The 26,100-nt window shown below is 40.3% G+C and overlaps 1 protein-coding gene across 1 annotated transcript in view; it reads left to right on the top strand.

Moving 5' to 3' along the window:
* Positions 1-26,100, top strand: part of LOC134348078 (cilia- and flagella-associated protein 47-like) — a 712,768-nt gene that overhangs the window by 508,031 nt on the left and 178,637 nt on the right. The window contains exons 53-54 of the mRNA XM_063050919.1: positions 16,076-16,183; positions 25,978-26,089. Coding sequence (XP_062906989.1) covers positions 16,076-16,183; positions 25,978-26,089 — 220 coding nt within the window. The remainder of the gene's footprint in view (positions 1-16,075; positions 16,184-25,977; positions 26,090-26,100) is intronic.

The raw sequence follows: 26,100 nt of genomic DNA, 5'->3' as shown, positions 1-26,100 counted from the left end.
AGACTTAAAATAAGGTCAATAGGAAGGATTAATTTGCTTTAGTGGAGAAGTTATTAAGCGTGGGACAAAGATTCCAGTGAATCAAAGGATTTCACAGGAATTGAGGAAAATCATTTTCACTCAGAATAGTGGGGGAATGGAACTTACCAAGACTGAAACCTGAACATACTTAAAAAATCTATGGGATACTCTGAAACTTGCAGGACTAAGGACCAAGAGCTGAATAGCTCTTATTTGTGTTGAATTGCTTCATTCTGTGTCCTTAATTTCCAACGATTATGTTAAGATTGGATGCACCATTTTAAACATTCATTACCTCCAGCATTGCTGCTAAGTATTTGCATCAAATCTTCAATGTTTTCTCAGGAACTCGCCTAAACCAAGAAGACGTAGGGAGTAGGTGCATAGGAGCTTTACCACATCTCAATTACTGTACTCAGCTGGAAGTCTGATGCTGGTTTGTTATTCTTAGAGTGTGTAATTTCATTACATGGATAGCAGCAGATGCAGAGGATGGTTTAAAATCAAAGTTCAAAGTAAATTTATTAACGTACATATATGTCACTGTATACAACCCTGAGATTGATTTTCTTGTGGGCATACTCAATAATCTATAGAATAATAACCGTAACAGTATCAATGAAAATCCACACCAACTTGAGTGTCCAACTAAAGTGCAAAAGACAAGAAACTGTGCAAATACAAAAAGAAAAAAAAATATTGAGACCATCAGACAAACAATCCCTGTAAGTGATCTCCATAGGTTGTGGGAACACTTCAGTGATGGGACAAGTGAAGTTGAGTGAAGTTATCCCCTTTGGTTCAAGAGTCTGATGGTTGGTGGGTAATATCTGCTGCTGGACCTGGTGGTGTGAGTCCTGATGCTCCAGTATGTTCTTCCTGATGGCAGCAGTGAGAAGAGAGCACGTCCAAGGTAGTGGGGGTCCCTGATGATGGGTGCTACTTTCCTCCGACAGTGTTTCATGTAGATGTGTTCAATAAAGGGGAGGGCTTTGCCCATGATGGACTGGGCCGCATCCACTACTTATTGTAGGATTTTCCATTCAAGGGCATTGGTGTTTCCATACCAAACTCCAGCACATCAAAAATTGGTATTATATGCAACTTCAGAAATGTTTTTGATTTCAAAGATAAAATAATTCAAAAAAATGATCACTTTTTTCAATAACCATTCATTACTTTCACTCTCCACTTTAAATCTAGAAGCCAATTGGCGATTAATTCTCTTACTTATGCCCTGGTTCAACATACCCTGACATTCAGTTATTTATTATGGGTTAAGCATATCAACAAACTTAGTGAAAATCTAGGCAAATTATAGTCACCATATGTTACCATAGTTTCTCTGTTATTTCCTCACAAAACTCAGTTAGGCTGGTCAAGTAATCTTCTCCCGTTTGCAATCCATGCTGATTTTTCATTATTGTACTTTTCACTTCTGGGTAATCTTTCATTCTTCCTTTCAGGAGGAACTGCATTAGTTTTCCTTATACCAATAATGAGATGGTGTAAGTGCCTTGATTGTAACATAAAAGATATGCAACTTGCTATCACTGAAAGCTGTAGCAATCCACGTCTGTTCAGATTCTTCCATGAAGTTTCGAGTAACTTTTCTAGCATTGAACCATTGCTCAGTGGGGACAAAGATGAAATGTCCAATATGATTCCACAGAATAGCCGCATGCCAGATGTAAGTTCTTTCTCCTCTCTGTCACATGCGAATAACATCTTGAGGATGACCACTTTCAAACACTATCTGCAGAACTGCAGTAAATAGTAGAATAAGTCGCTTTGAAAACAAAGCCATTTTAGTTACATAAGATGGCAGAGCAATTTGTGGTGCAAGAACAAATAGTCATCTCATGATACCCACTCTCTTGCAAGTGAGTAGAATAATATTTAGACAATGCATATGAACAGCTGTGATGACAAATTTCTTGTATTACAGGAGAATGTGTATTTGAATTGTCATTTGTTTATCCTATTATAGCAGTAAATAGCATACTTATGATTATTAAACTTGCTATATATGTGGATTTTTAGGGACTGGGCATTTGCCAGCATTTATTGCCCCAACCACTAATTGCCCTTGAGAAGGTGTTGATCGGCTTTCTTGAATGACTGTTGTACTTCTGGTGAAGACACTTTCCAGTGCTGTAGGGCATGAAGTTCCAGAATTTAGACATAGCAAAAGATGAAGAACAAGTTTTATATGTTATTTAGTTCTGTCATGATTGTGTACAACCTAGAGGAAATATGAAGGTGAAGGTATTCCCATACATCCGTTGCCTGGTCTTTGTCTGTGCTAGAAGTTGTGAGTTTAGGAGGAGCTGTTGCAGTAGTCTGGATTAGCATTTTGCAGCTAACACTCACTGCAGGCAGGGAACATCAGAGGTAAGTGGGGGGGTGGTAGATGATGGACAGTCAGGCAAGTGGGCTGCTTTGACCTAGATTGTTCAAAAAAGTTGATAGTGGTGCACTAATGCAAGTACGTGGAGTGTATGTATTCTGTTGAGTTCCTACTTTGTATATGTTACTAAGGCTTTAGGGGGTCATGGACTGGTTCTCCTGCCATAGAAAACCCAGCCTCTGACTTGCTCCTGAAGCCACCTATTTGTGTACTTCGTTCGGTTGAATTTCTGATCAAAGATAACCCTTAGGATGTTGTTGGTGAGGATTTCACAAGGGTGATATTAAGGAAGTCAGATATGATGCCTATCCAATTGTGCATGTGCATGCAGCACCGAAGATACGTTATTAATTTGACACCTATGAAATAGTCATATAGGTAGTACTAAAATAAACCATATTTAAACATCTTAGTAAGAGTTGGTTTCTGATGCCCCTTACTCTGTACCAAAGACTTGGTGGATTAGCATTTTCAATGAGTGCTTAATGGATAAATAAAAGAGAAAAAGATTGCCATTGTTGAAAACTGAAATTAAAAACAGAAAATACTGGAAATAGCAGGTTCCATCAGTAGCTGTGGAGAGTTATGATAAATGAAAATTGACTGAAACATTAAATCTGATTTTCTGTCTACAGATGCTGCCAGATCTGCTGACCATTTCCAATTCTCTTTATTATTATTTGGTATTGAATAGGTGATGAAAATAAGATATGACTAAGCAATTGACCAGGACACTGAATGCTACTTTCACTTGTTAATTTCTCTCAGCAAAACTTCGCATGAAGTGGTCAGCAACATTCTTAGCAGCAGTTTTAATCTTTCACTCCCATTCTTCATCTGATTCAGTCACTACGTAATATTATAACACATCTCCTCTGCTGACAATCACACAATTAACACTTACTTCTGGCTTAGAACAGATACAGCAACATTCTGCTGCCATATGGCTACACATAGATTGTATTTAACTGTTCTGTAAATTGATTTCACAGTGGAAGCACTTCCTCCTACACCACCCACTCGCTGACAACTTGCAGTTACTTCTGAACATTAACATGACAAGAACCTGGATGACAAATTTTCATAAATATTTCAAACACTACATATTAATTTACCCCCCACTCAAGGCTGTGAGGTAGAGATGGGAAATAACTGGAGCAGGTGCAGCCAAGAAATTATTAACATATGCAGAATACTATCAGAAATGGAAGTGGGAAGTCTGATGGTCAAGTATTGTAGGACGTTTAGCTATCTCTATGACAATTTTTTTTTACTTCAATCACATGAAAATTATTTAATGTGTTAAGACTATAAGACCATAAGACATAAGAGCCAAATTAGGCCATTCAGTCCATTGAGTCTTCTCCACTATTCCATCATGACTGATCCTGGATCCCACTCAATCTCATACATGTGCCTTCTCGCCATATCCTTTGATGCTCTGACTGATCAGGAAACGATCAACTTCCGCTTTAAATATACCCATGGACTTAGCCTTCACTGCAGTCTGGGGCAGAGCATTCCACGGATTCACTTCTTTCTGGCTAAAAAATCCCTCCATATCTCTGTTCTAAAGGTTGTCCCTCAATTTTGAGGCTGTTCCCCCTAGTTCTGGATACCCACACCATTAGAAACATCCTCTCCACATCCACCCTGTCTAGTCCTTTCAACATTTGGTAGCTTTCAATGAGACCCCCATGCATTCTTCTAAGTTCCAGTGAGTGCAGGCACAAAGCTGCCAAACACTCCTCATATGTTAACCCATTCATTCCCAGAATCATCCTCATGAGCCTCCTCTGGATCTCTCCAACGACAACACATCCTTTCTGAAATATGGGGCCCAAAACTGTTGACAATACTCCCAAGTGCAGCCTCACTAGTGTCTTATAAAGGCTCAGCGGTACCTCGTTGTTTTTATATTCTATTCCCCTTGAAATAAATACCAACATTGTATTGCCTTATTTACCACAGACTCAACCTATAAATTAAACTTCTGGGAGTCTTTCATGAGGACTCCTGAGTCCCTCTGCACCTCTTATGTTTGAACCTTCTCCCCACTTAGATAATAGTCCACAATATTGTTCTTTTTACCAAAATGCATTATCATACATTTCCCAGCACTGTATTCCATCTGCCACTTCTTCGCCCATTCTTGCTATTTGTCTAAGTCTTGCTGCAATCGCATTGCTTCCTGGCACTAGCTAACCCTCCATCTTTCTTCGTATCATCCACAACTTGGCCATAAAGCCATCAATTCCATTATCCGAATCATTGACAAACAATGTGAGAAGTAGTGGTCCTAATACTGACCCCTGAGGAACACCACTAGTCACTGGAGCCAACCACAAAAGGCCACTCACTGCCTCCTGCCTGTCAGCCATTCCTCTATCCATGCCAGTATCTTTCCTGTAATGCCATAGGATTTTATCTTGCTAAGCAGCCTCGTGTGTGGCGCCTTATTAAATGAATTCTGAAAATGCAAGTAAATGACCTACGCTGCCTGTCCTTTGTCCACCTGCTTGTTACTTTCTCGAAGAACTCTAACCATTTTGTCAGGCAAGATTTCCCTTCACAGAAACCATGCAGACTTTGACTTAGTTTATTATGAGTCTCTAAGTACCCTGAAACCTCATCCTTAATAATAGACTTCAACACTTTCTCAACCACTGAGGCGAGGTTAAGTGACCTATAATTTCCTTTCTTTTGCCTTCCTGCCTTCTTAAAGGGTGGAGTGACATTTGCAATCTTCTAGTTCTCTGGGTCTATGCCAGAATCAAGTGATTTTGAAACGATCATGACCAATGTATCTGTTATCTCTTCAGCAATCTCTCTTAGGACTCTGGGATGTAGTTCATTTGGTCCCGATGACATATCCACCTTAAGACCTTTGAGTTTGCCTAGCACTTTTTCCTTTGTAATAGCAATGGCACTCACTGCAGCTCGCTGACACTCTTGGACCTCTGGAACACTGCTAGTGTCCTTACAGTAGTGGTCCCCAACTACCGGGCTGCGGACCGGTACTGGGCCGCAAGGAAACGATATGATTTGGTGATATGAAATGATATGAGTCAGCTGCACCTTTCCTCATTCTCTGTCACGCCCACTGTTGAACTTGAACGCACACGAGGTCATCAGTTGGTCATTAACCTACAACTACTCGATGTGTGAAAAACAAATGTCGCTTGAGAGTTTCTTTGGAAGAGGTGGTAGGGGACATAAAAGGCCTAATGATGATGAAAACGCAGAGACAGCTGAGGCCAAGACTATAAAAAAAAAGAAAGCTTCCTTCAACAGAAAATACGACGAGTCATACATAAAATATGGCTTAATTGCGACTGGTGACTCGCACGCTCCAATCCCCCTGTGTGTGATATGTGGAGACAAGCTGTCTAATGAGGCAATAAACCCCTCAAAACTGCTTCGGCACCTTGAGTCCAAGCACCCTGCACTTAAAGACAAACTCGTTGAGTTTTTTGAGAGGAAAAAACATGAGCAAGCGGGACAGAAGCAAGTGCTGAGAGCCAGTACCTCCACAAATGCTGATGCTCTGAGAGCATCGTACTTAGTGGCTAGCCGTATTGCTAAGGCTAAGAAGCCTTTCACTGTTGGTGAAGAATTGATTCTGCCTGCTGCCAAGGACGTATGCCGTGAACTGTTGGGAGAAGCTGCAGCTGACAAGATGGCACAGGTTTCTCTTTCAGCTACCACAGTCAGGTGGCTATCAAGGGGGAGAGTCCTGGCCAGGGTTTTTGAGTTAAGAGAGCAGTTACAGAGATTTCTTTCAGGAAGAAGTCACCACTGGCAGCATAACTCAGTGACGAGGAGTGGATAGTAAAACTCGCTTATCTGTGTGACATCTTCAATTTGCTCAATGAACTCAATTTATCACTTCAGGGGAGATTGACAACTGTCTTCAAGTTGGCAGATAAAGTGTCTGCTTTCAAAGCCAAACTGGAACTGTGGGGACGGCGAGTGGACAGGGGCATATTTGACATGTTCCCAACATTTGCTGGGATTTTGGGAGAGACTGAAGCTGTACCGTCCTTCTCACAGCCGGTGCGCGATCACCTATCTTCACTGTCGACAGAATTCGAGTGTTACTTTCCAACCGCAAATGACCCAAGACGTGCAAAGGAATGGGTCCGTGACCCATTTGTGTATGTCCCCGGCGAATCATCCATGTCAGCGCGGGAAGAAGATCAACTCCTCGAGCTTGCAAATGACGGTGGGCTGAAAAGTATGTTTGACATAACATCTCTGCCAGCATTCTGGATTAAAGTCAAGGCTGAATATCCTGAGATAGCCATGAAAGCACTGAAAACGTTACTTCCATTTCCAACATCATATCTCTGCGAAGCAGGATTTTCTGCAATGAATGCAATGAAAACTAAATTGTGGAATAGACTGGACATAAGGAACCCCCTTCGAGTATTGCTGTCTCCCATCACCCCTCGATGGGGCCGTGTTGTTGTAGGGAAATAAGCCCAGGGCTTCCACTGATTCAGCGATATTGGTGTGTTGCAATGATTTTATATGTTCATGCGAGGAAAATATGCGCTGTGTGTTTAATATTAAATTCGTTAGATAAACTCTTTTAGAAATGAAATTGAGTGTATTAGCCACTTGTAAGTGACTTATAGTTGACTTATCACCTATATTCTGGTCGTGATTAACACACCCTCCCCCCCGCCCCCCTCGGCCGGTCCGCAAAAATATTGTCAATATTAAACCGGTCTGTGGTGCAAAAAAGGTTGGGAACCCCTGCTTTACAGTGAAGACAGATGCAAGGTACCCACTAAGTTCATCTGCCATTTCTTTGTCCCCCATTACTACCCCACCAGCAACTCTCACCTCCTTTTTACTCTTTATATAACTGAAAAAAACTTTTGGTATCCTGCTTTTTATTATTGTCTAGTTGACCTCATATTTCATCTTTTCTCTTTTGTTGGATTTTAAAAGCTTCCTAATCATCCAACTTCCCACTCATTTTTGCTACCTTGTATGCCCTTTCCTTGGCTTTTATGCTGTCCTTAACTTTCCTTGTTAGCCACGGTTGCCTACCCCTGCCATTTGAGAACTACATCTTCTGTGGGACATATCTATCCTGTGCCTTGTGAACTACTCTCAGAAACTTCAGCCATCTCTGTTCTGCTATCATCTACGCCAGTATCCTCCTCCTGGGCAAGCTCCCCTCTCATTAGCTTTATTCCATTGCGATACTGATACATGTGACTTATGCTTCTCCCTCTCAAACTGCAGTATGAAATCAATCATATTATGATAACTGTCTCTTAAGGGTTCCTTTACAATAAACTCTTTAACAAGATCTGGGTTATTACACAACACCCAATCTACAATAGCCTTTTCTCGAGTAAACTCAAGCATAAACTGCTCTTCAAAGGCATTTATTTCATAGGCACTCAACAAATTCCCTGTCTTGTGTTCCAACACCAGACTGTTTTTCCCAAGCCCCTTGCATATTGATGTCCCCCATTACAACTGTATCATTACCCTTATCTTATCCAGCTCCCTTTGCAATCTCAACCCCACGTCTTGGCTACTATTTGGAGCCCTATATATGATTCCCTTAATGGTTTTCTCACCCTTGCAATTTTTTAACTCCACCCACAAAGATTCTACATTCTCTGACCCTATGCTACCTCTTTCTAAAGATGTAATTCCATCTCTTACCTTCAGAACCACACCACTGCCTGTCCCTTCCTGCCTGTCCTTTTGATGCAAAGTATATCTTTTGATGTTAAACTCCCAACTATGGCCTTCTTTCAGCCATGACTCAATGATACCCACAATGCCATACCTATCAATTTCTAATTGTAGCACAAGTTCGTCTAGCTTATTCTGAGTGCTACGCGCATTTAAATACACCTCCTTCGGTCCTGCATTCTTTGCCCTTAAGAATTTTGCCTCTGTGGTACAACTTATCTCTTTGCTCTGTCTGCAGTTGTACCCAATCATTGGCTTGTCCTTCCTTACATTCATGTTACATCCATCATACACTTGTGAACGTGCTGGCTCATCTTCAGCTACATCATACTGCTTCCCATCACCTTGTCATTTTAGCTTAAATCACTCCCAACAGCTCTAGTAAACCTGCCTGCAAGAATATTGGTCCCCCTCAGATTCAAGTTCAACCCATCCCTTTTGTAGAGGTCCCAATTATTCAGAAATCAGAATCATTGCCCCCTGCTCCAATTCTTCAGCAACACATTTATCTGCCACCTCATTCTATTCCTATCCTCTCTGTCACATGGCACAGTCAGCAGTCCCGAGGTTACTACCCTTGAGGTCCTGCTTCTCAGCTTCCTTCCTAACTCCCTGTATTCTTTTTTCAGGACCGCCTTTTTCTACCAATGTTGTTGGTACCAATATGTACTTCTGGCTGCTCACCCTCCCATTTCAAGATATTGTGGATGCGTTCAGAAACATAGCAGGCCCTGGCACCTGGGAGACAAGCTGCCATTCATGTTTCCTTTTCTTGTCCATAGAGTCACCTATCTGTCCCCCTGACTATAGAGTCCCCGATTATTGTTGCCATCCTCTTCAGTTCTCTACCCTGAGCTACAGGGCCAGACTCAGTACCAGAGGCACGGCCGCTGTTTCTTCCTCCAGTTAGGTCATTCTCCCCCAACAGTACTCAAAATGGAGTACTTATTGTTGAGAGGGACGACCACAGGGTGCTCTCCACCATTTGACATTCTCCCTTCCCTCTCCTGACAGTCACCCCTTTATCTGTCTCCTGTATCCTTGGGGTGACTACCTCCCTGTAGCTCCTGTCTATCACTGCTTCACTTTCTCTAACAAACTGACAAGGTGTTGTAGATACCTTAAGGTTCAGCCTTGGATTTTTTTGTGTTTCACAGCCATGATGTAGAAGATCACAGCCCTGGGTAAGGGGCACTGCATTACTCTTATCTTTTTAAGAATCAACCCATTAAATAAGCACCCTAAACAGGATAGATTTTTAAAAAATGTACACTGTCTTAGAATGTGGAAGCCACAGGCAAAGGCAATATTTAATTTCAACCCTAATCATCTTTTAAGGTTTGTTGGCATGGATATTCCAATGCACAGGATCAAAAGAGGCTGCAGTGTGTTATAGACTCGGCCAGCTCTATCACAGGCACAAGCCTCCCTAGCATCAGTGACATTTTCAAAAAGGTTGCCTCAAGAAGATGGCATCCATCATTAAGGGACTTCACCATTCGGAATAACATTTTTCTCGTTACTACCATCAGAGTGGGGGTACCGAAGTTTGAGCCTGAGGACACAGTCAGTGTTTTAGCAACAGCTTCTTCCTCTGCACAATCAAATTTCTGATGGTCCATGAACAAAATAGACACTACTTCACGATTCCTCTTTTGCACTATTATTATTTTCTTGTTACTTGTAATTTTTTTAATACCTTACATGCTCTCTTCTCCCTGCTGCTGTTAGGAAGGTGGTACAGGGGCCTCAGGACTCACATCACCAGGGTCAAAATCAGTTACTGTCCCTCAACCATCAGGCTCCTGATCCACAGGGGATAACTTTACTCAACTTCACTTGCTCCATTAGTGAAATGTTCCCACAGCCTTTGGACTCACTTTCAAGGACTCCTAATCTCACATTCTCAATATATATTGCTTATTTATTTATTATTAATATTCATCTTTTCCTTTTATTATTTGCACAGTTTGTTGTCTTTGCATACTAGTTGTCTGCCCACTTGGTGCGGTCTTACTGATTCTATTATGGTTATTGGATTTAGTCAGTATGCCCACAAGAAAATTAGTCTCATTAGTGACATAAGTGTATTTTGATAATAAATTTACTTTGAACTTTAATGCCAAAAATGTAGAGGCATTCATGTCAGGAAAGGATGAATAAATTAAATTTATTTTTCCCTTGAGAACAGAAGGTTAAAGTGTGACAAAAAAGAAGTTGAAGCAGAAATAGCCCTTCCACAGCTGTTCTGCCATTAAATGAGATCTTGGTAGATTTTTTTTACCTCAAAGCCATTTTTCTGTAACTACCCCCATTTTTCTTGATTTCCCTAGTTTCAAAACAAATCTGTTTCTGGTCTTTAAAAAGATGAAAGACTTTAACAGAGTTTATACAGAAAGAATGTTTCCACCTGTGGAAAAAGCATAACTGCTGATTATAATTTTAAAAATTCCTCACCAAAAAATTCAACGGGGAATTCTGAAGGAGTGTTTGCAATGAATAACTGTGCTGATAGACTTGCATGAGGAGAGATGTGAAAAGAGAAGGCAATGGAACAGAGGTGACAGTTTGGACTGGCTGTGCTGAAAGAGCTGTTCCTATACCATTAAGACAATGAGTGGAATTTCAGACCACATTTTCCAATAAACCACAATAAACACATTATATACCTCATTGCCATTTTTGTGTTCAAGTTTAAAGCAATGTCTAATAAAGTTAAATACAAGTATTCCATAGCAGTCTGGTTTTCCAGTAGGACACACTACAGATTCTAAATAGCAGGACGTGTGATCTACAGACCAGACATGTCAATAATTTAGGTACAGGATACCCTTGAATCCATTCTAAAATAAATGTGCTTCCAAATAGATCACAAAGACTGATATGAGATGATCCGTTGTGTGCCACATTTATTCCTTATTTAACATTGCATTTAGAAGGAACTAAACCTTTATCTTCAGTTTAGGATGTCACTGACATCAACATATTTCTAACCTTGACATAGTCATACATATGGCAAGTTAAAAAACCTCTTCTATCACTTTTGAAGTTTTATGAGTATGATTTCTGGGCCAAAAGAGACATTTGATTTTATGTTGGTTTATAAAATGGCCAAGGTATATCAAGCATTTGCAATTCTTCCAAAGGTTTTACATTTTGGCAAAATATTTAGAAATGTATTAAAGGCAGAATATGCAGAATATACATTTAGAAATGTATTAAAGGCAGAATATGCTAATTTATTTTTGAGAAAGTGACTAAATATATGGATAAGGGGAAGATGGTAGTTGTGGTATGTAGAGATATTCAAAATTGTTAATATTGTGTTACATAGAAACATAGAAAACCTACAGCACAATACAGGCCCTTCGGCCCACAAAGATGTACTGAACATGTCCCTACCTTAGAAATTTCTAGACTTCCCCATAGCCCTCTATTTTTCTAAGCTCCATGTACCTATCCAAAAGTCTCTTAAAAACCTATCGTATCCCCAACACCACCGTTGCCAGCAGCCCATTCCACGCTCTCACCAGTCTCTGAGTAAAAAACTTACCCCGACATCACCTCTGTACCTACTCCCCAGCACCTTAAACCTGTGCCTTCCTGTGGCAACCATTTCAGCCCTGGGAAAAAGCCTCTGACTATCCACACGATCAATGCCTCTCATCATCTTATACACCTCTATCAGGTCGTCTGTCATCCTCTGTCGCTCCAAGGAGGAAAGGCCGAGTTCACTCAACCTATTCTCATAAGGCATGCTCCCCAATCCAGGCAACATCCTTGTGAATCTCCTCTGCACCCTTTCTCTGGCTTCCACAACCTTCCTGTAGTGAGATGACCAGAACTCAGCACAGTACTCCAAGTGGGGACTGACCAGGGTCCTATAGAGCTGCAACATTACCTCTTGGCTCCTAAATTCAGTTCCAAGATTAATGAAGGCCAATACACTGTATGCCTCCTTAACCACAGCGTCAACCTGCGCAGCTGCTTTGAGCGTCCTATGGACTTGGACCCCAAGATCCCTCTGATTCTCTACACTGCCAAGAGTCTTACAATTAATACTATATTCTGCCATCATAGTTGACCTACCAAAATGAGCCACTTCACACTTGTCTGGGTTGAACTCCATCTGCCACTTCTCAGCACAGTTTTGCATCCTATCAATGTCCCGCTGCATCCTCTAACAGCCCTCCACACTATCCACAACATCCCCAACCTTTGTGTCATCAACAAACTTACTAACCAATCCCTCCACTTCCTCATCCAGGTCATTTATAAAAATCACGAAGAGTAAGGGTCCCGGAACAGATCCCTGAGGCACACCACTGGTCACCGACCTCCATGCAGAATATGACCCATCTACAACCACTCTTTGCCTTCTGTGGGCAAGCCAGTTCTGCATCTACAAAACAATGTGCCATTAGATCCCATGCCTCCTTAGTTTCTCCTTATCAAATGCCTTGCTGAAATTCATATACACTACATCTACTGCTCTTCCTTCATCAATGTATTTAGTCACGTCCTCAAAAAATTCAATCAGGCTCGTAAGGCACGACCTGCCCTTGACAAAGCCATGCTGACTATTCCTAATCATATTATACCTCTCCAAATGTTCATAAATCCTGCCTCTCAGGAGCTTTCCATCAGCTTACCAACCACTGAAGTAAGACTCACTGGTCTATAATTTCCTGGGCTATCTCTACTCCCTTTCTTGAATAAAGGAACAACATTCGCAACCCTCCAATCCTCCAGAACCTCATCGCCAGAGGCTCAGCACTCTCCTCCCTCGCCTCCCACAGTAGCCTGGGGTACATCTCATCCGGTCCCGGTGACTTATCCAACTTGATGCTTTCCAAAAGCTCCAGTACATCCTCTTTCTTAATATCCACATGCTCAAGCTTTTCAGTCTGCTGCAAGTCAGCACTACAATCACCAAGATCCTTTTCCATAGTGAATACTGAAGTAAAGTATTCATTAAGTACCCCTGCTATTTCCTCTGATTCTATACACACTTTCCCACTGTCACACCTGATAGGTCCTATTCTTTCATGCCTTATCCTCTTGCTCTTCACATACTTGTAGAATGCCTTGGGGTTTTCCTTAATCCTGCCTGCCAAGGCCTTCTCATGGCCCTTTCTGGCTCTCCTAATTTCATTCTTAAGCGCCTGCCTGTTAGCCTTATAATCTTCTAGATCCCTAACATTACCTAACTCTCTGAACCTTTTGTAAGCTTTTCTTTTCTTCTTGACTAGATTTATTACAGCCTTTGTACACCATGGTTCTAGGTCTAATTCGTCTATGTTTACTGAAAGAAAATCTAAGATCAGCACCAAGTGCTTATAATGCTTTTTAAAAATCTGTCATCCCTATCAATTTGATTTCAGTTCATTGGCCAATCTTTTTATTCACACTGTTAACTTTTCTTTGAGAATCTGCCCAATTTATTTTAACAAGCTTATGATGAGAGTTCTGAAAATCTCAGTGAACCATGTGCATGGCATTCCACTTATCTACGGTGCCAACAAGAGTATTCACCACCTTGAAAGTTTTCATATTTTCTTATTTTACAACATTGACTCACAGTGGATTTAATTTGGCTTTTTTGATACTGAATAACAGAAAAAGACTCTTTCATGTCAAAATGAAAACAGATTTCTACAAAATGATCTAAATTAGTTATAAATATAAAACACAAAATAATTGACTGCATAAGTATTCATCCCTTTCAAGACACTATTTAGTAAATGTACCTTTGGCAGCAATTACAGCCTTGTGTCTGTGTGGTTAGGTCTCTATCAGCTTAGCACATCCAGACACTGCAATTTTTCTGCATTCTTCTTTACAAAACTGCTCAAGCTCTGTCAGATTGCATGGGGTTCGTGAGTGAACATCCTGTTTCAAGTCAGGTCACAAATTTTCAATTGGATTGAGGTCTGGGTTCAGACTTGGCCACACCAGGACCTTTACTTTGTTGTTTTTAAGCCATTTCTGTGTAGCTTCGGCTTTATACTTAAGGTCATTGTCTTGCTGGAAAAGACATCCTCTCTCTAGTCACAATTTTCTTGCATGCTGCATTAGGTTTTCCTCCAGGATTTCCTTGTATTTTATCCTCTACCTTCACAAGCTTTTCAGGGCCCACAGCAGTGAAGCATTCCCACAGCATGATATAGCCACCACTGTGCTTCACAGTAGAGATGGTGCATTTTTGATTATGTGCAATGTTTGGCTTATGCCAAACATTGTGTTTAGTCTGATGGTCAAAAAGCTCAATTGTGGTTTCATCAGACCATTGAAACTTCTTCCAGCTGACTTCAGAGTCTCTCAAATGCCTTCTGGCAAATTCTAGCTGACATTTTATGTGAAATATTTTATCCCCCAGCAGTAGCTCTCTTTGCTACTCTCCCATAAAGCTGTGATTGGTGAAGCAGTTGGGCAACAATTGTACACGCATTCTCTCCCATCTCAGAAACTGAAACTTGTAACTCCTCTGAAGTTGTCATAGCTCTCTTGGTGGCCTCCCTCACTAGTCCCCTTCTTGCATGATCACTCAGTTTTTGAGGTTGGCCTGCTCTAGGCAGATTTACAGCTGTACCATATTCTTTCCATTTACTTAACTGCACTCCAAGGAATATTCAGTGACAGAGAAATTTTTTTTGTGTCCATCTTCTGACTTGTGCTTTTCAATATCCTTTTGTGTAGCTTGGAGTGTTCTTTTGTCTTCATGGTGTATTTTTTGCCAGGATACTGACCCACCAGCAGTTGGACCTTCCAGATACAGGTGTATTTTTACTACAATCAATTGAAACACCTTGACTGCACACAAGTCTCCAAAAACAGATCTCCATTATGTGACTTCTAAAACCAATTGACTGCACAAGTGATAATTTGGTGTGCCATGTTAAGGGAGGTGCTGAATACTTATGCAATCATTTATTTTGAGTTTTATGTTTGTAACTATTTTAGATCACTTTGCAGAGATCCATCTGCACTTTGACATAAAAGTCTTTTTCTAGTGTCAAAAAAGCCAAATTATATCCACTGTGATTCAATGTTGTAAAACAATAATACATGAAAATTTCTGGGGGGTGCTGAATACTTTTTATAGGTACTGTATATACTTGGTAACTTTTTAGTGCATTCTCTTTCACACATTCCAATTTCCTCTTCTTGATTAATTCATACGTTTCAAAATTCTGAGTGATATTGTTGTGGAATTCAAATTTGCTAATGACCAATGTTAAACAATGATTATCCATTTCTCTTCCTGCTTCAATGGGTTGTTTGTGCCCAATTCCCCAGAACTGTTTGTATTCATGAGATTCTGTTTCCTAATCTGAATATATACTGCTTATCTTTTGTTACCCTACTTATGACACTATGGTACATGAGTGAAGTTTGCAAAATTTTGCTTAATTTATGTTACAACTGCTAGCCTGCCTTTATCCTTCAAATCTTCCAGTTTGTTATTGCTCATGGTTCATCCATCGTCGTTGATGAAGACCTCGACACCATTAGTCACTTTGAGACTGGATGTGGTGTGTCCGAAGATAACTGGTCAGGCCAATTCGGGCACGGAATGTCCTGGCACATGTGGGGCAGACATGTGCGGGCACTGCAGTTGTTACGCTTCTGGCTCCAGACTTGCGCAGCTCGCGCTTTATTGCTAAATTAGTTGCAAAACAGTTTGATCAGTATAATAATCATCTTAATAGTTTTATTGACAAGACTATAATGAAATTCATACAGAGATTCTTTGCATATCAAATATGTTGGAATAACCAGGCAATTTACTGTATGTGAGATAACAATTATGATGATTTCAGACACTGTCACCAAAAATATAATACAATGCCCATAAAAATTTTTTCTATTTGTTAGATGAGCAGAAAATTTACATTTCTAATCTTCTCTTATCTGCAGTGTTACTTTGTACTCGGCCCTCATAGGAGAATTTTGGTATGAACTGGACCTTATTGCAGTGCAGCCAACACCACTAACACTGCCAGAGCTCCAAAGCGAGCTGGGGAAGTAAGTACTCCACTCCATCACACATTATTTCTGAGTAGAGACAGGCAATTATTCTGCATTAAAATTCTCTTGGTTTCTTCACGTTACTTTTGTTTAGTAGATTTGAAATATATTCCACAACTGAGCACAAATATGAAAGGCTCAGGGGGGTTTATAGATAGGAGTTAGAGGAGGCAGTCATAGCGAGATTGCAGGATGCAGGTGCCTGGATAACTGTCAGGGGAGGGAAAGGGATTACGTAGCCATTGCAGCTGACCCCTGTGGCCGTTCCCTCGATAACAAGTATACCACTTTGGATACTGTTGGAAGAGGACGACCTACCAGGGGTAAGTCACAGCGGCCGGATTTCTTGCAGTGAGCGGGCATGAAAAGGAAGGGGGGAGAAAAGTAATACATTGGTTAGGGAAACAGACAGTAGATTCTGTGGAGAAAAATGAGAATCCTAGATAGTATGTTGCCTCCCAAGTGCTAGGGTCAGAGACATCTCAGATCAAGTCTTCAGCATTCTTGAGAAGGAGGTGAGAAAATAGAGGGATTAAAGGCACTGATGATGTGGATAGTCAGAGGCTTTTTCCCAGGGCTGAAATGGCTAACATGAGAAGGCATAGTTTTAAAGTGCACGGAAGTATGTACAGAGGAGATGTCATGAGTAAGTTTTTTTTAGGGAGATGGTGGTGGAGGCGGATACAATAGGACCTTTTAAGAGACTCTTGGATAGGTACATGGACCTTAGAAAAATAGAGGACTATGGATAACCCTAGGTAATTTATAAAGTAAGTACATGTTCAGCACAGCATTGTGAGCTAAAGGGCCTGTATTGCGCTGTAGGTTTTCTATGTTTCTAGAAAAGAAGCTATAAAGCAGGTCCTCAAGGTTAGTTGTCTCTGAATTGCTGCCCACACCACATGCTAGTAAGGGTAAGAATAGAATGGTGTGGCAGTCAAATGCATGGCTGAAGAGTTGGTGCAGAGAGTAGGTCTCAGATTTGTGGATCATTGGGATCTCTTCTGGGGAAGGTATGTCCTGCACAGAAGGGAAGGATTACACCTGAACTGAAGAGATGATCAATATCCTTGCAGGCAGATTTGCTGGAACTGTTTGTGAGTGTTTGAACTAGGCAGGGAGAGGGATGAGAACCAGTGTGTTAGATCAGATGATAGAGTAGATGCTGTAAAAGTAGATGCATTGTGCAGACTGTGAGGAAGGATAAACAGTGGATAAAGCATAAATGCAGTCAGTGAATCATTGAGCGGTGTCTACTTCAATGTGAAAAGTATTAAGAATAAGGGTGATAAACCTTATATGGATCAGCACATGGAACTACGACATTATGGCCATTACAGGGACTTGGCTGCTGGATGTTTCAGAATTTAGATCTTTCATAAGGAATAAGGATGGAGGTAAAAGAGGTGAGTGGGAGTGGCATCGTTAAGCTGCAGAGAAAGAGGACATCGTGGAGGGATCTTTTACTGAGTCAGTGTTGTTGGAAATCAGAAACAGAAAGTGTGCAATCATTCTATTGACAGTATTCTATAGGCTCTCCCCCCCAAAAAAACAAACTACTAGGACTGCAAGAAGCAGATAAGCAAGCAGATTTTAGAAAGGTGTAAAATAACATTTGTCATGGGTTATTTGAACTTCCCATATATTGTGTGGGCACGTGACCAAGTGGTTAAGACAATCGTCTGGTGATCTCAAGGTCGTTAGTTCGAGCCTCAGCTGTGGCAGCATGTTTGTGTCCTTGAGCAAGGCACTTAATCACACATTGCTGTAGTGTCTATGCGAGGAGTGGCGCCCCACACAGACTTCCAATCTGCGCCTCATAAGGCATGAAAATGCCGGACGCAGGCTTCTCATGGTCTGAGTCAACCTTCCCCTCCCTCCCATATATTGGTTGGCCAGAAGCTACTGCCATTGAGGTTCTGCTTATTAGCTTCTTGCCTAGCTCCCTATATTCACTTTTCAGGACCTTTCTATGTTTCTATGTTTTCTATGTTTCTATGTTTATCCTTTTTTCTTGCAATGTCATTGGTCCTTTGGCTGCTCACCCTGCCTCTTAAGTATATTGTGGACCAGATCTGAGATACTCCTGGCCCTGGTACCTGGGAGGCAACGTACCATCCAGGAGTCCCTTTCACGTTCACGCAATCTACTGTTTACTCCTCTAACTATTGAATCCCCTGTCACCACCACTGAGTCAGACTCAGTGCCAGATACCTGTCGCTCGCACCAGCGGTATCCAAAGTGGTATACTTGTTATTAAGGAAAATGGCCACAGGAGCACTCTGCACTGTCTGCCTGTTCCCTTTGCCTCTCCTGACAGTATCTGTCTCCCTGTAACTCCCATCAATCAACCCATTATTTTCCTGAATGACCTGTAGGTCATCCATTTCCACGTACAGTTCCCTTACGGTCTGTCATGAGCACCATTTGAATGCACTTCATGTAGGTATAGTCATCAGGAACATCAAAGGACCCCTGACTTCCTATATCATGTAAGAGGGGCACACCACTGCCCTAGGTTTCATTTTTTCTGCTTTCTCTATGCAATGATAAAGAAAGAAAGAAGGAGAAACTTTTTAGAAACTCACCTTGGCTTCCATCACTTCTCAGTGAAATCTCTGAAACAGTAGCCTCAGTTTCCCCACTCAAGTACTTTTCCCAACAGAGCCACCCCCTCCACTGTCCACCAGCCTGTCTTTTCAAAAAGATGTGTGTCTTTGAATGTTTAGGTCCCAGTTGTGATCTGTCAGCCATGTACCACCTAATTTCTAAATTCATTATAAGCTCATCTGCCTTGTTTTGTATACTGTGTGCATTCAAATATAACAACACCTTCAGTCCTGTATACAGGATTATCTCCATGTTGCCTGAAGTCCAATTCTTATTCTTTTCTAAACTTTGTCTTATTTTCTGATTTTTCTGCAGACTTTTGTAACCTCTTCTTCTGTTTTATTTCATCCATAGTTTCCCAATCTGTAGAACACTCCCCCACCCAATATTTAAAGTCCTGTCCACAGTCCCATTAATGCAATTCACCAGGATCCTGGTCCTGGCATGGTTCAGGTCAAATCCATCCCATCAGAACAGTTCCTTTCTTCCCCAATACTGGTACCTTGTCCTACAAATTCAAACCCATTTCTTATTTAATGCATTTACTCTAATTCTATTGTCCCTGTGCCATCTTGCACATTGTTCAGGTAACAATCCAGAGATTATTACCTTTCTAGATCAGCAATAAACCTAATGGGTGTGATTGCCTCCCAAAACACAGCGACCAAGTAAAGCTCTCCCTTCCTGATGCATTACAGTGTTTGAAGCTCAGATTTCAGATCATCAGCTTTGAGCCCAAATTCCTTAAGCAACCAATATTTGCTGCAGATGTGGTAACCAGGAACCACAATGGGGTCCACCAGCTTTGACTTGTTTAAAGGTCAGTAAGGAATAATGAGGATATTTGTGGATGATACCAAAATAGTGGGAATAATAAATAATTGAGAAGATCAAAGGATGCTAGAGTAAGATATTTATAAGAGAAAGAATGGGCTAAATATTGGAAGATAGAATTCAGTTATAGTAAATGTGAATTACTATTTTGAGGAAATCGATCTTAAAATATGGTAGACTGAGTGTGAGAATCTGGAAATTCTGATTCACATGTTAAAAGCAGCATATCATCCCAATAATATCATTAAAAATAGTAAATAGAATTCTATATTTCATCAATAAGTTGTAGAATGTAAAAACTGAGAATAATGATATCAATGTTGTACCTTATAAAAGTCTCATGATCATTGTGTCCAGTAAGATGCTACCAATTTTAAGAAATATAGTAACAAATAGAATAAGAAAGTTTAGTGCATTTTCATTAGGGTAATCAGAGCTGTGTGATACAAATGTCTTTTACAGAGCTATGCTCAATAGAAAGAGTTTCTCAAGGCTGAAATGTCTAAAATCAGACATACTTGATGAAATGAATCAGAATCAGGTTTAATATCATTGGCATATGTCATGAAATTTGTTATTTTGCAGCACCAGTATATTGCAATGCATAAATATACAAAAAATTATATATTACAATAAGAAATATATATTAAAAAAAAGTAGTACAAAAAGAGAGCAAAATCAAGTGAGGTAGTGTTTATGGGTTCATTGCCCATTCAGAACTCTGATGGCAATGTCTTCAGGCTCCTGTACCACCTCCTTGATGATAGCAATGAGAAGAGGTCATGTCCTGGATGATGGTTATCTTTAATAATGGATGCTGCTTTTTTGAGGCATTGCCATTTGAAGATGCCCTCAATGCTGGGGAGGCTAGTACCCATGATGGAGCAGGCAGAGTTTACAACTTTCTGCAGCTTTTTCAGATCCTGTGTAGTGGTTCCTCCAAACAAGATGGTGATGCAACCAGTTTTACTGCTCACCACGGTACATCTGTAGAATTTTGTGAGAGTCTTTGGCAATATACCAAGTCTCCTAAAACTGTTAATGAAATATAGCTGCTGTTGTGCCTTCTTTGTAATTGTATCAATATGTTGGGCCCAGGATAGGTCTTCAGAGATGTTGACACCCAGGAATTTGAAACTGCTCATCCTTTCCACTGCTGATACCTCGATGAAGACTGATGTGTGTTTCTTCAATTTCCCCCTTCCAAAGTCCACAATCAGTTCCTTGGTCTTATTGACATTGACTGCAAGGTGGTTGTTGTTACACCACTCTAGCTGATCTATCTCACTCCTTTACGGCTCATCTGAAATTCTGCCAACAATCATTGTGTCATATGCAAATTTATGGATGGCATTTTAGCTGTGTCTAGCCACACATTTGTGGGTGTGGAAAGAGTAAAGCAATGGGCTAAGCATACATCCTTGAGGTGTGCCAGTGTTGATTGTCAGCGAGGAGGAGTTATCGCCGATCCGCACTGACTGTGATCTTCTGGTGAGGAAGTCAAGGATCCAGTTCCAGGTTTTGGAACTTATTCATTGGAGCTGAGGGCATGATTGTGTTGTACACTGACCCAACAGCAGTCTGACATAGATACAGGTTTCCCCCGCTATCCAAAAGTAGAGCATTCCTATGAAACCTTTCATAAGCTGAAATGGCATAAAGCGAAGAAGCAGTTACCATTAATTTATATGGGGGAAAAAATTTGAGCGTTCCCAGACCCAAAAAATAACCTACCAAATCATACCAATAGTAACGTCAGCAGCTTTCAAGATTCTTTCTCTCTGTGTGTAAATAGTACGAATGGTGGACGCAGGCAAGTTCAATGCATGCACAATGTCTTTACTTCATTCACCACGATTGAAACGCTTAATTACGTCCAGTTTTACAGTAAGCGTGACACCCTTAGGATCTCTCTTAGGCTTTTCTAATACCTTTGGACACATCTTGCTAACGGATGCACAAAATAAATCGATATAAAGCACAGATGCTCACAGACACAGTTCAAAGCTTGATGCTGAGGTGCTGAGTGTAGCTCCCAGGGAAGGAGTTTGGCAGCACCACTCTCGCTGCCCGGGGTGCGCGCTGCCTCTATAACAGCTCGCTGCAAAACAAACGCAGAACGCTATTTTCGCTTTTCGCCTTTTTTCATAAAAATGAAAATCCTCTTTGGATTTCTTTCGGTTAGCGAAAACAGGTACTAACGTAGGTCTTTCGTAAAAGCGAAGTGGCGTAAAGCGAACTTTCGAAAAGTGGGGGGTACCTGTATTGCTATTGTCCATGTGAGCCAAGGCCGAGTGGAGAGCTAATGAGATTGCATTTACTGTAGAACTATTATAGCAAAATGCAAATTGCAGCAAGTCCAGGTCCTTGCTTAGGCAGAAGTTGATTCTGGCTATGACCAACCTCTCAAAGTACTTCATCACAGTAGATGTGAGTGCAACTGGACAATATTCATTAAGGCAGCTGTCTCTGCTCTTCATGGGCACTGATATGATTGTCACCCTTTTGAAGTAGGTGAGAACCTCCAACTGTAGCAGTGAGAGACTGAAAGTGTCAATAAACACTCCTGCTATTTGGTTGGTACAGGTTTTTAGTGCCCACCCAGGTACACCCTCAGGACCTGATGCCTTGCGACAGTTCACCCTCTTGAAAGATGTTCTGATGTTGCTGTCCAAGAGAGATCACAGGGTCACCAGATTCTGCAGGAATTCAAAGGTGTATACAAAGCATTTTGTTTATATGGGAGTGAAGCATCACAGCTATTCATGATTTAAGTGAAATGATATTAGAAAAAACATATTCAAAGAAACGTGAACCCAAGTTGATTACTAACGTTATTGGTTAAGGGAATTTATCTGGATATTCAAAATCAAATTGGAAGGTTGAGTGAAAGAAAAGGTGATACAGGAATATTGAGATCAGGGAAGTTAAGTGTATTTAGGACTACTGCTTTCATGGAGTCCCTGTTTCTGTGTTATAATTTTTATGTATTCACGCAAATTATTGTTGGAAACCATTTTATGTTTAAGAAGGAAATTATACATCTTGAATTCCAGGTTTGATATTTATGATTTTTCTCATTTTAATCACAAAAGAAGGACCTAAGATATTCACTGGGATGGAAAAAAAAGGATTATTTATTTTATTTAGAGATACAGTATGGAAGAGGCCCAATGAGCTGCACCACCCAGCAACCCTCTGATTTAACCCTAGCCTAATCACAGTACAATGTCCAATTAACCTACGAATCAGTATGCTTTCGGACTATGGGAGAAAACTGGAGCACCAGGAGGAAACCATGCACACACAGGAAGAACGTGCAAACTTTCTTACAGATGACGCTAGAACTGAACTCCAAACTTTGACGCTCCAAGGTGTAATTGCATCATGCTAACCGCTATGCTACTGTGGCACACCCATTTATGGAGACTGTTCTAATGAAATGAAAGAGGTCAAAAGAAGATCAGACTGGATGTCCACTGACTTGGAATTTCTTGTACCATAACTATGATGCACTCGTTTTAAAGCCATTCAAAAAAAGCTAATTCAATCAGGAGGGATTTGAATGGCAGATAAAAGTAAAATTCTACTTTTTTTATTTAAGTAAGTGGAACTTGAGGAGAGCTATTTTATATTAGAAACAGGAGCTACAACATCTGATTTTCTATTTCTAACCAAATCAAGGCAACTTTGCAGAACTAGTGGTAGTGACGATCTATCCAGGATTTGGAAAGTTTCTTGAGGGCTTATTTGTTGTAACCTCAATTAATTTGGTTATTCATTGAGAGACTTTGGATAAGCACCCTAAATGGGAACTATACTTTATTAACCCCAGTAAATTAGGATAACCCCTAAGTATACCTGACAGCTGCATCTGAACTAATTTGATGGGAATTCAAAGTACAAATGGACCATAATGTACTTACTTTTACCAACAATTATGTTGAGAACCACCAATGTTTTCCTTGCAAATCAGCTTGTCTCTGATGAAATTTATAAGGGGACAGGGATGGGATTTATCATTTGAGGCTAGTCACCAGTACCGGACCTTTGTCTCACAGATGTTGTATTTTGGAAAGTCAACTCCAGGTTGGACCTTAACAATGAACAGCAGAGCCCTGGGGAGTGTTGTAGAACAGAGGGACTTTGGAGTACAAGTACATAGTTCTGTGTAAGTGGAGTCTCAAGTAGACAGTGTGGTGAAAAAGGCTTTTGAAGTCAGGTCATTAAGTATAAAAGTTGGGAGGCCATGATGTAGTTGTACAGAACACTGGTGAGACCGCACTTGGAAAATTGCATTCAGTTTTGTCCTCCAGCTATAGGAAATATATTAAACTGGAAAGAGTGCAGAAAAGATCTACAAGTATGCTGCCAAAATTTGAGGGACTGGTGTTATCATAAGAGGATGGACCGGTTAGGCCTTTATTCCTTAGAGCATAGGAGACTGAGAGTGATCTTATAGAAGTGTATAAATTAATGGAGGCCATAGATACAGTGAATGCACTCAGTCTTTTTCCTCAGAGTCAGAGTATCAAAGACAAGAGGGCATAGGTTTAAGGAGAGGGGGAAAGATTTAAGAGGAACTTAAAGGACACTTTTTTCTTTTTACAGAAAGGGTGGTATTTCTGTAGGATCAGCTGTCAGAGGTAGTTGTTGAGGCATGTACTGTAACAACATTTAAAAGACAGGTACAAGGATTGGAAAGGTTTGGAATGTTATGGGCCAAATGCTGCAAATGGGACTGGCTTGGATGGGGAATCTTGATTTGCGTGGACCAGTTGGGCTGACCGGCTTGTTTCCATTGTACGACATTTATGACTAACTCTCTATCCTATCATAGATCTTTTTTGTCTTTTCTGACCAACTGAGTTTTTCTGAATTTATAATTTCCAAATCTGCTTTGTAACTTTTTTGAAATTGGGCATGGAAATATGACAGTTGCAAATAAAATTTGACTTATTATTTAACTGAATAAATAACCTCACTGGAATATTCTCCTGATGAATTTACTGACATATGTAGTCCGCAGAGGATGAATTTCAATCCTATTTTGTTGAATTGTCAGCTCTTCATAAGTATGATTAGAGATGAAAAAATGAACTGAGCTTCAAAGGCTAGTATCACAATCTAGATGTTCTATAAATAAATGATTCTATCTGTAAAGAATTACACATGATTAATGGCCTTTTTCGGTGTGACAGCAGAGAAAAATTGGCTTCCATGGACTTGGAACATAGCATATTTTAGAGGAGAAAAAATTAAAATGGACTATGATGTCTTAAATTATAGTCAGTTTAACAGCTGCTTTTGAAAATAAAAAAGGACTGACAAGGTTTGAAATATAATATGGCTAATATGAGGGGGATTAATTGTAAGGATTAAGTGATTGGAGGATATATTGAGAGGATCACAAAGGTAGGTTTTCTTACACAGAGAGTGGAACACACTGCTAGGTGTGCTGGTAGAGGCAGATACATTAGGGATATTTAAGAGACTCTTAGGCACAGGGATGGAAGGAAAATTGATGGCTATGTAGGCGGCAAAGATTAGGTTGATCTTAGAGTAGGTTAAAAGTTTGGTACAACATTATTGTACTGTACTATCCTAATTTCTATATAGAATAAGAACAGAATAAAGACAAAATAAAACATTAGATGATGTAATTTGCCCTCTCTTGTACATGAGTGGCTAAAAAAACTGAGGAGTTAATGGGCATTTGAGAGAGTATGTTGTAGTGTTATAGGGAAATAAGGGAAAATGGATTGATAAATTTGTTCTGCTGGGATCTGGTGGGACCCAATGGGCAAAAATGTCTACTTCTATGATGTAATAAGGCAGTAGGTTATGAGTTAAGCCTCAGCAGGTCAGATAGCAGTTGTGAAGAGTGAAACAGTAAATATTTCAGATCAATGATGCTTTGTAAGAACAGATGTTTACAACATCCTGCCTTCCGTCATCATTTCATAGAAGGGAATGTACGGTACTCTTTTTCTGTAGATAACTTTGTATTTACATTTAAAGAGTATGAGAAGAAATTTCAACCTATTCCTATGTAATTTCAAACAACTGTTTTGCATCTGTAACATGTCAAAATATTTAGTAATAATAAATCCCTCCAGCATTATTCTGAAACTCAGTTATAGATATGTTAACTGGCATTGTTGTACTGTAGTACAAAGCATTACTGACTTTTTGAACATTATTTCAATGTTTTATATTCATACTTTTAGTGCACATGATACAGATCATGCTGAAAAATGAAAATTGGTGATTTGTTAATTTATTTACATATAATGAAGAAGTAGTTTTGTGCAAACATTATAGCCACGTGATTGTACTTTTTGCAGATGGGCTCGTCAGATCATCCCTCTCACTAATTCTACCATTGAAACTCTGAAATTGGAAGTTGACAACAGTAACCCAGCAAATTTTTCAGTAGATATTGATCCTAGAAAGCCCGTAAGTATCTG

Source organism: Mobula hypostoma, chromosome 6 (genome assembly GCF_963921235.1).
Source record: "Mobula hypostoma chromosome 6, sMobHyp1.1, whole genome shotgun sequence".
NCBI classification, from domain to species: domain Eukaryota; kingdom Metazoa; phylum Chordata; class Chondrichthyes; order Myliobatiformes; family Myliobatidae; genus Mobula; species Mobula hypostoma.
The sequence above is the reverse complement of the archived record's forward strand: the minus strand, read 5'-3'. Positions and strand labels throughout refer to the sequence as shown.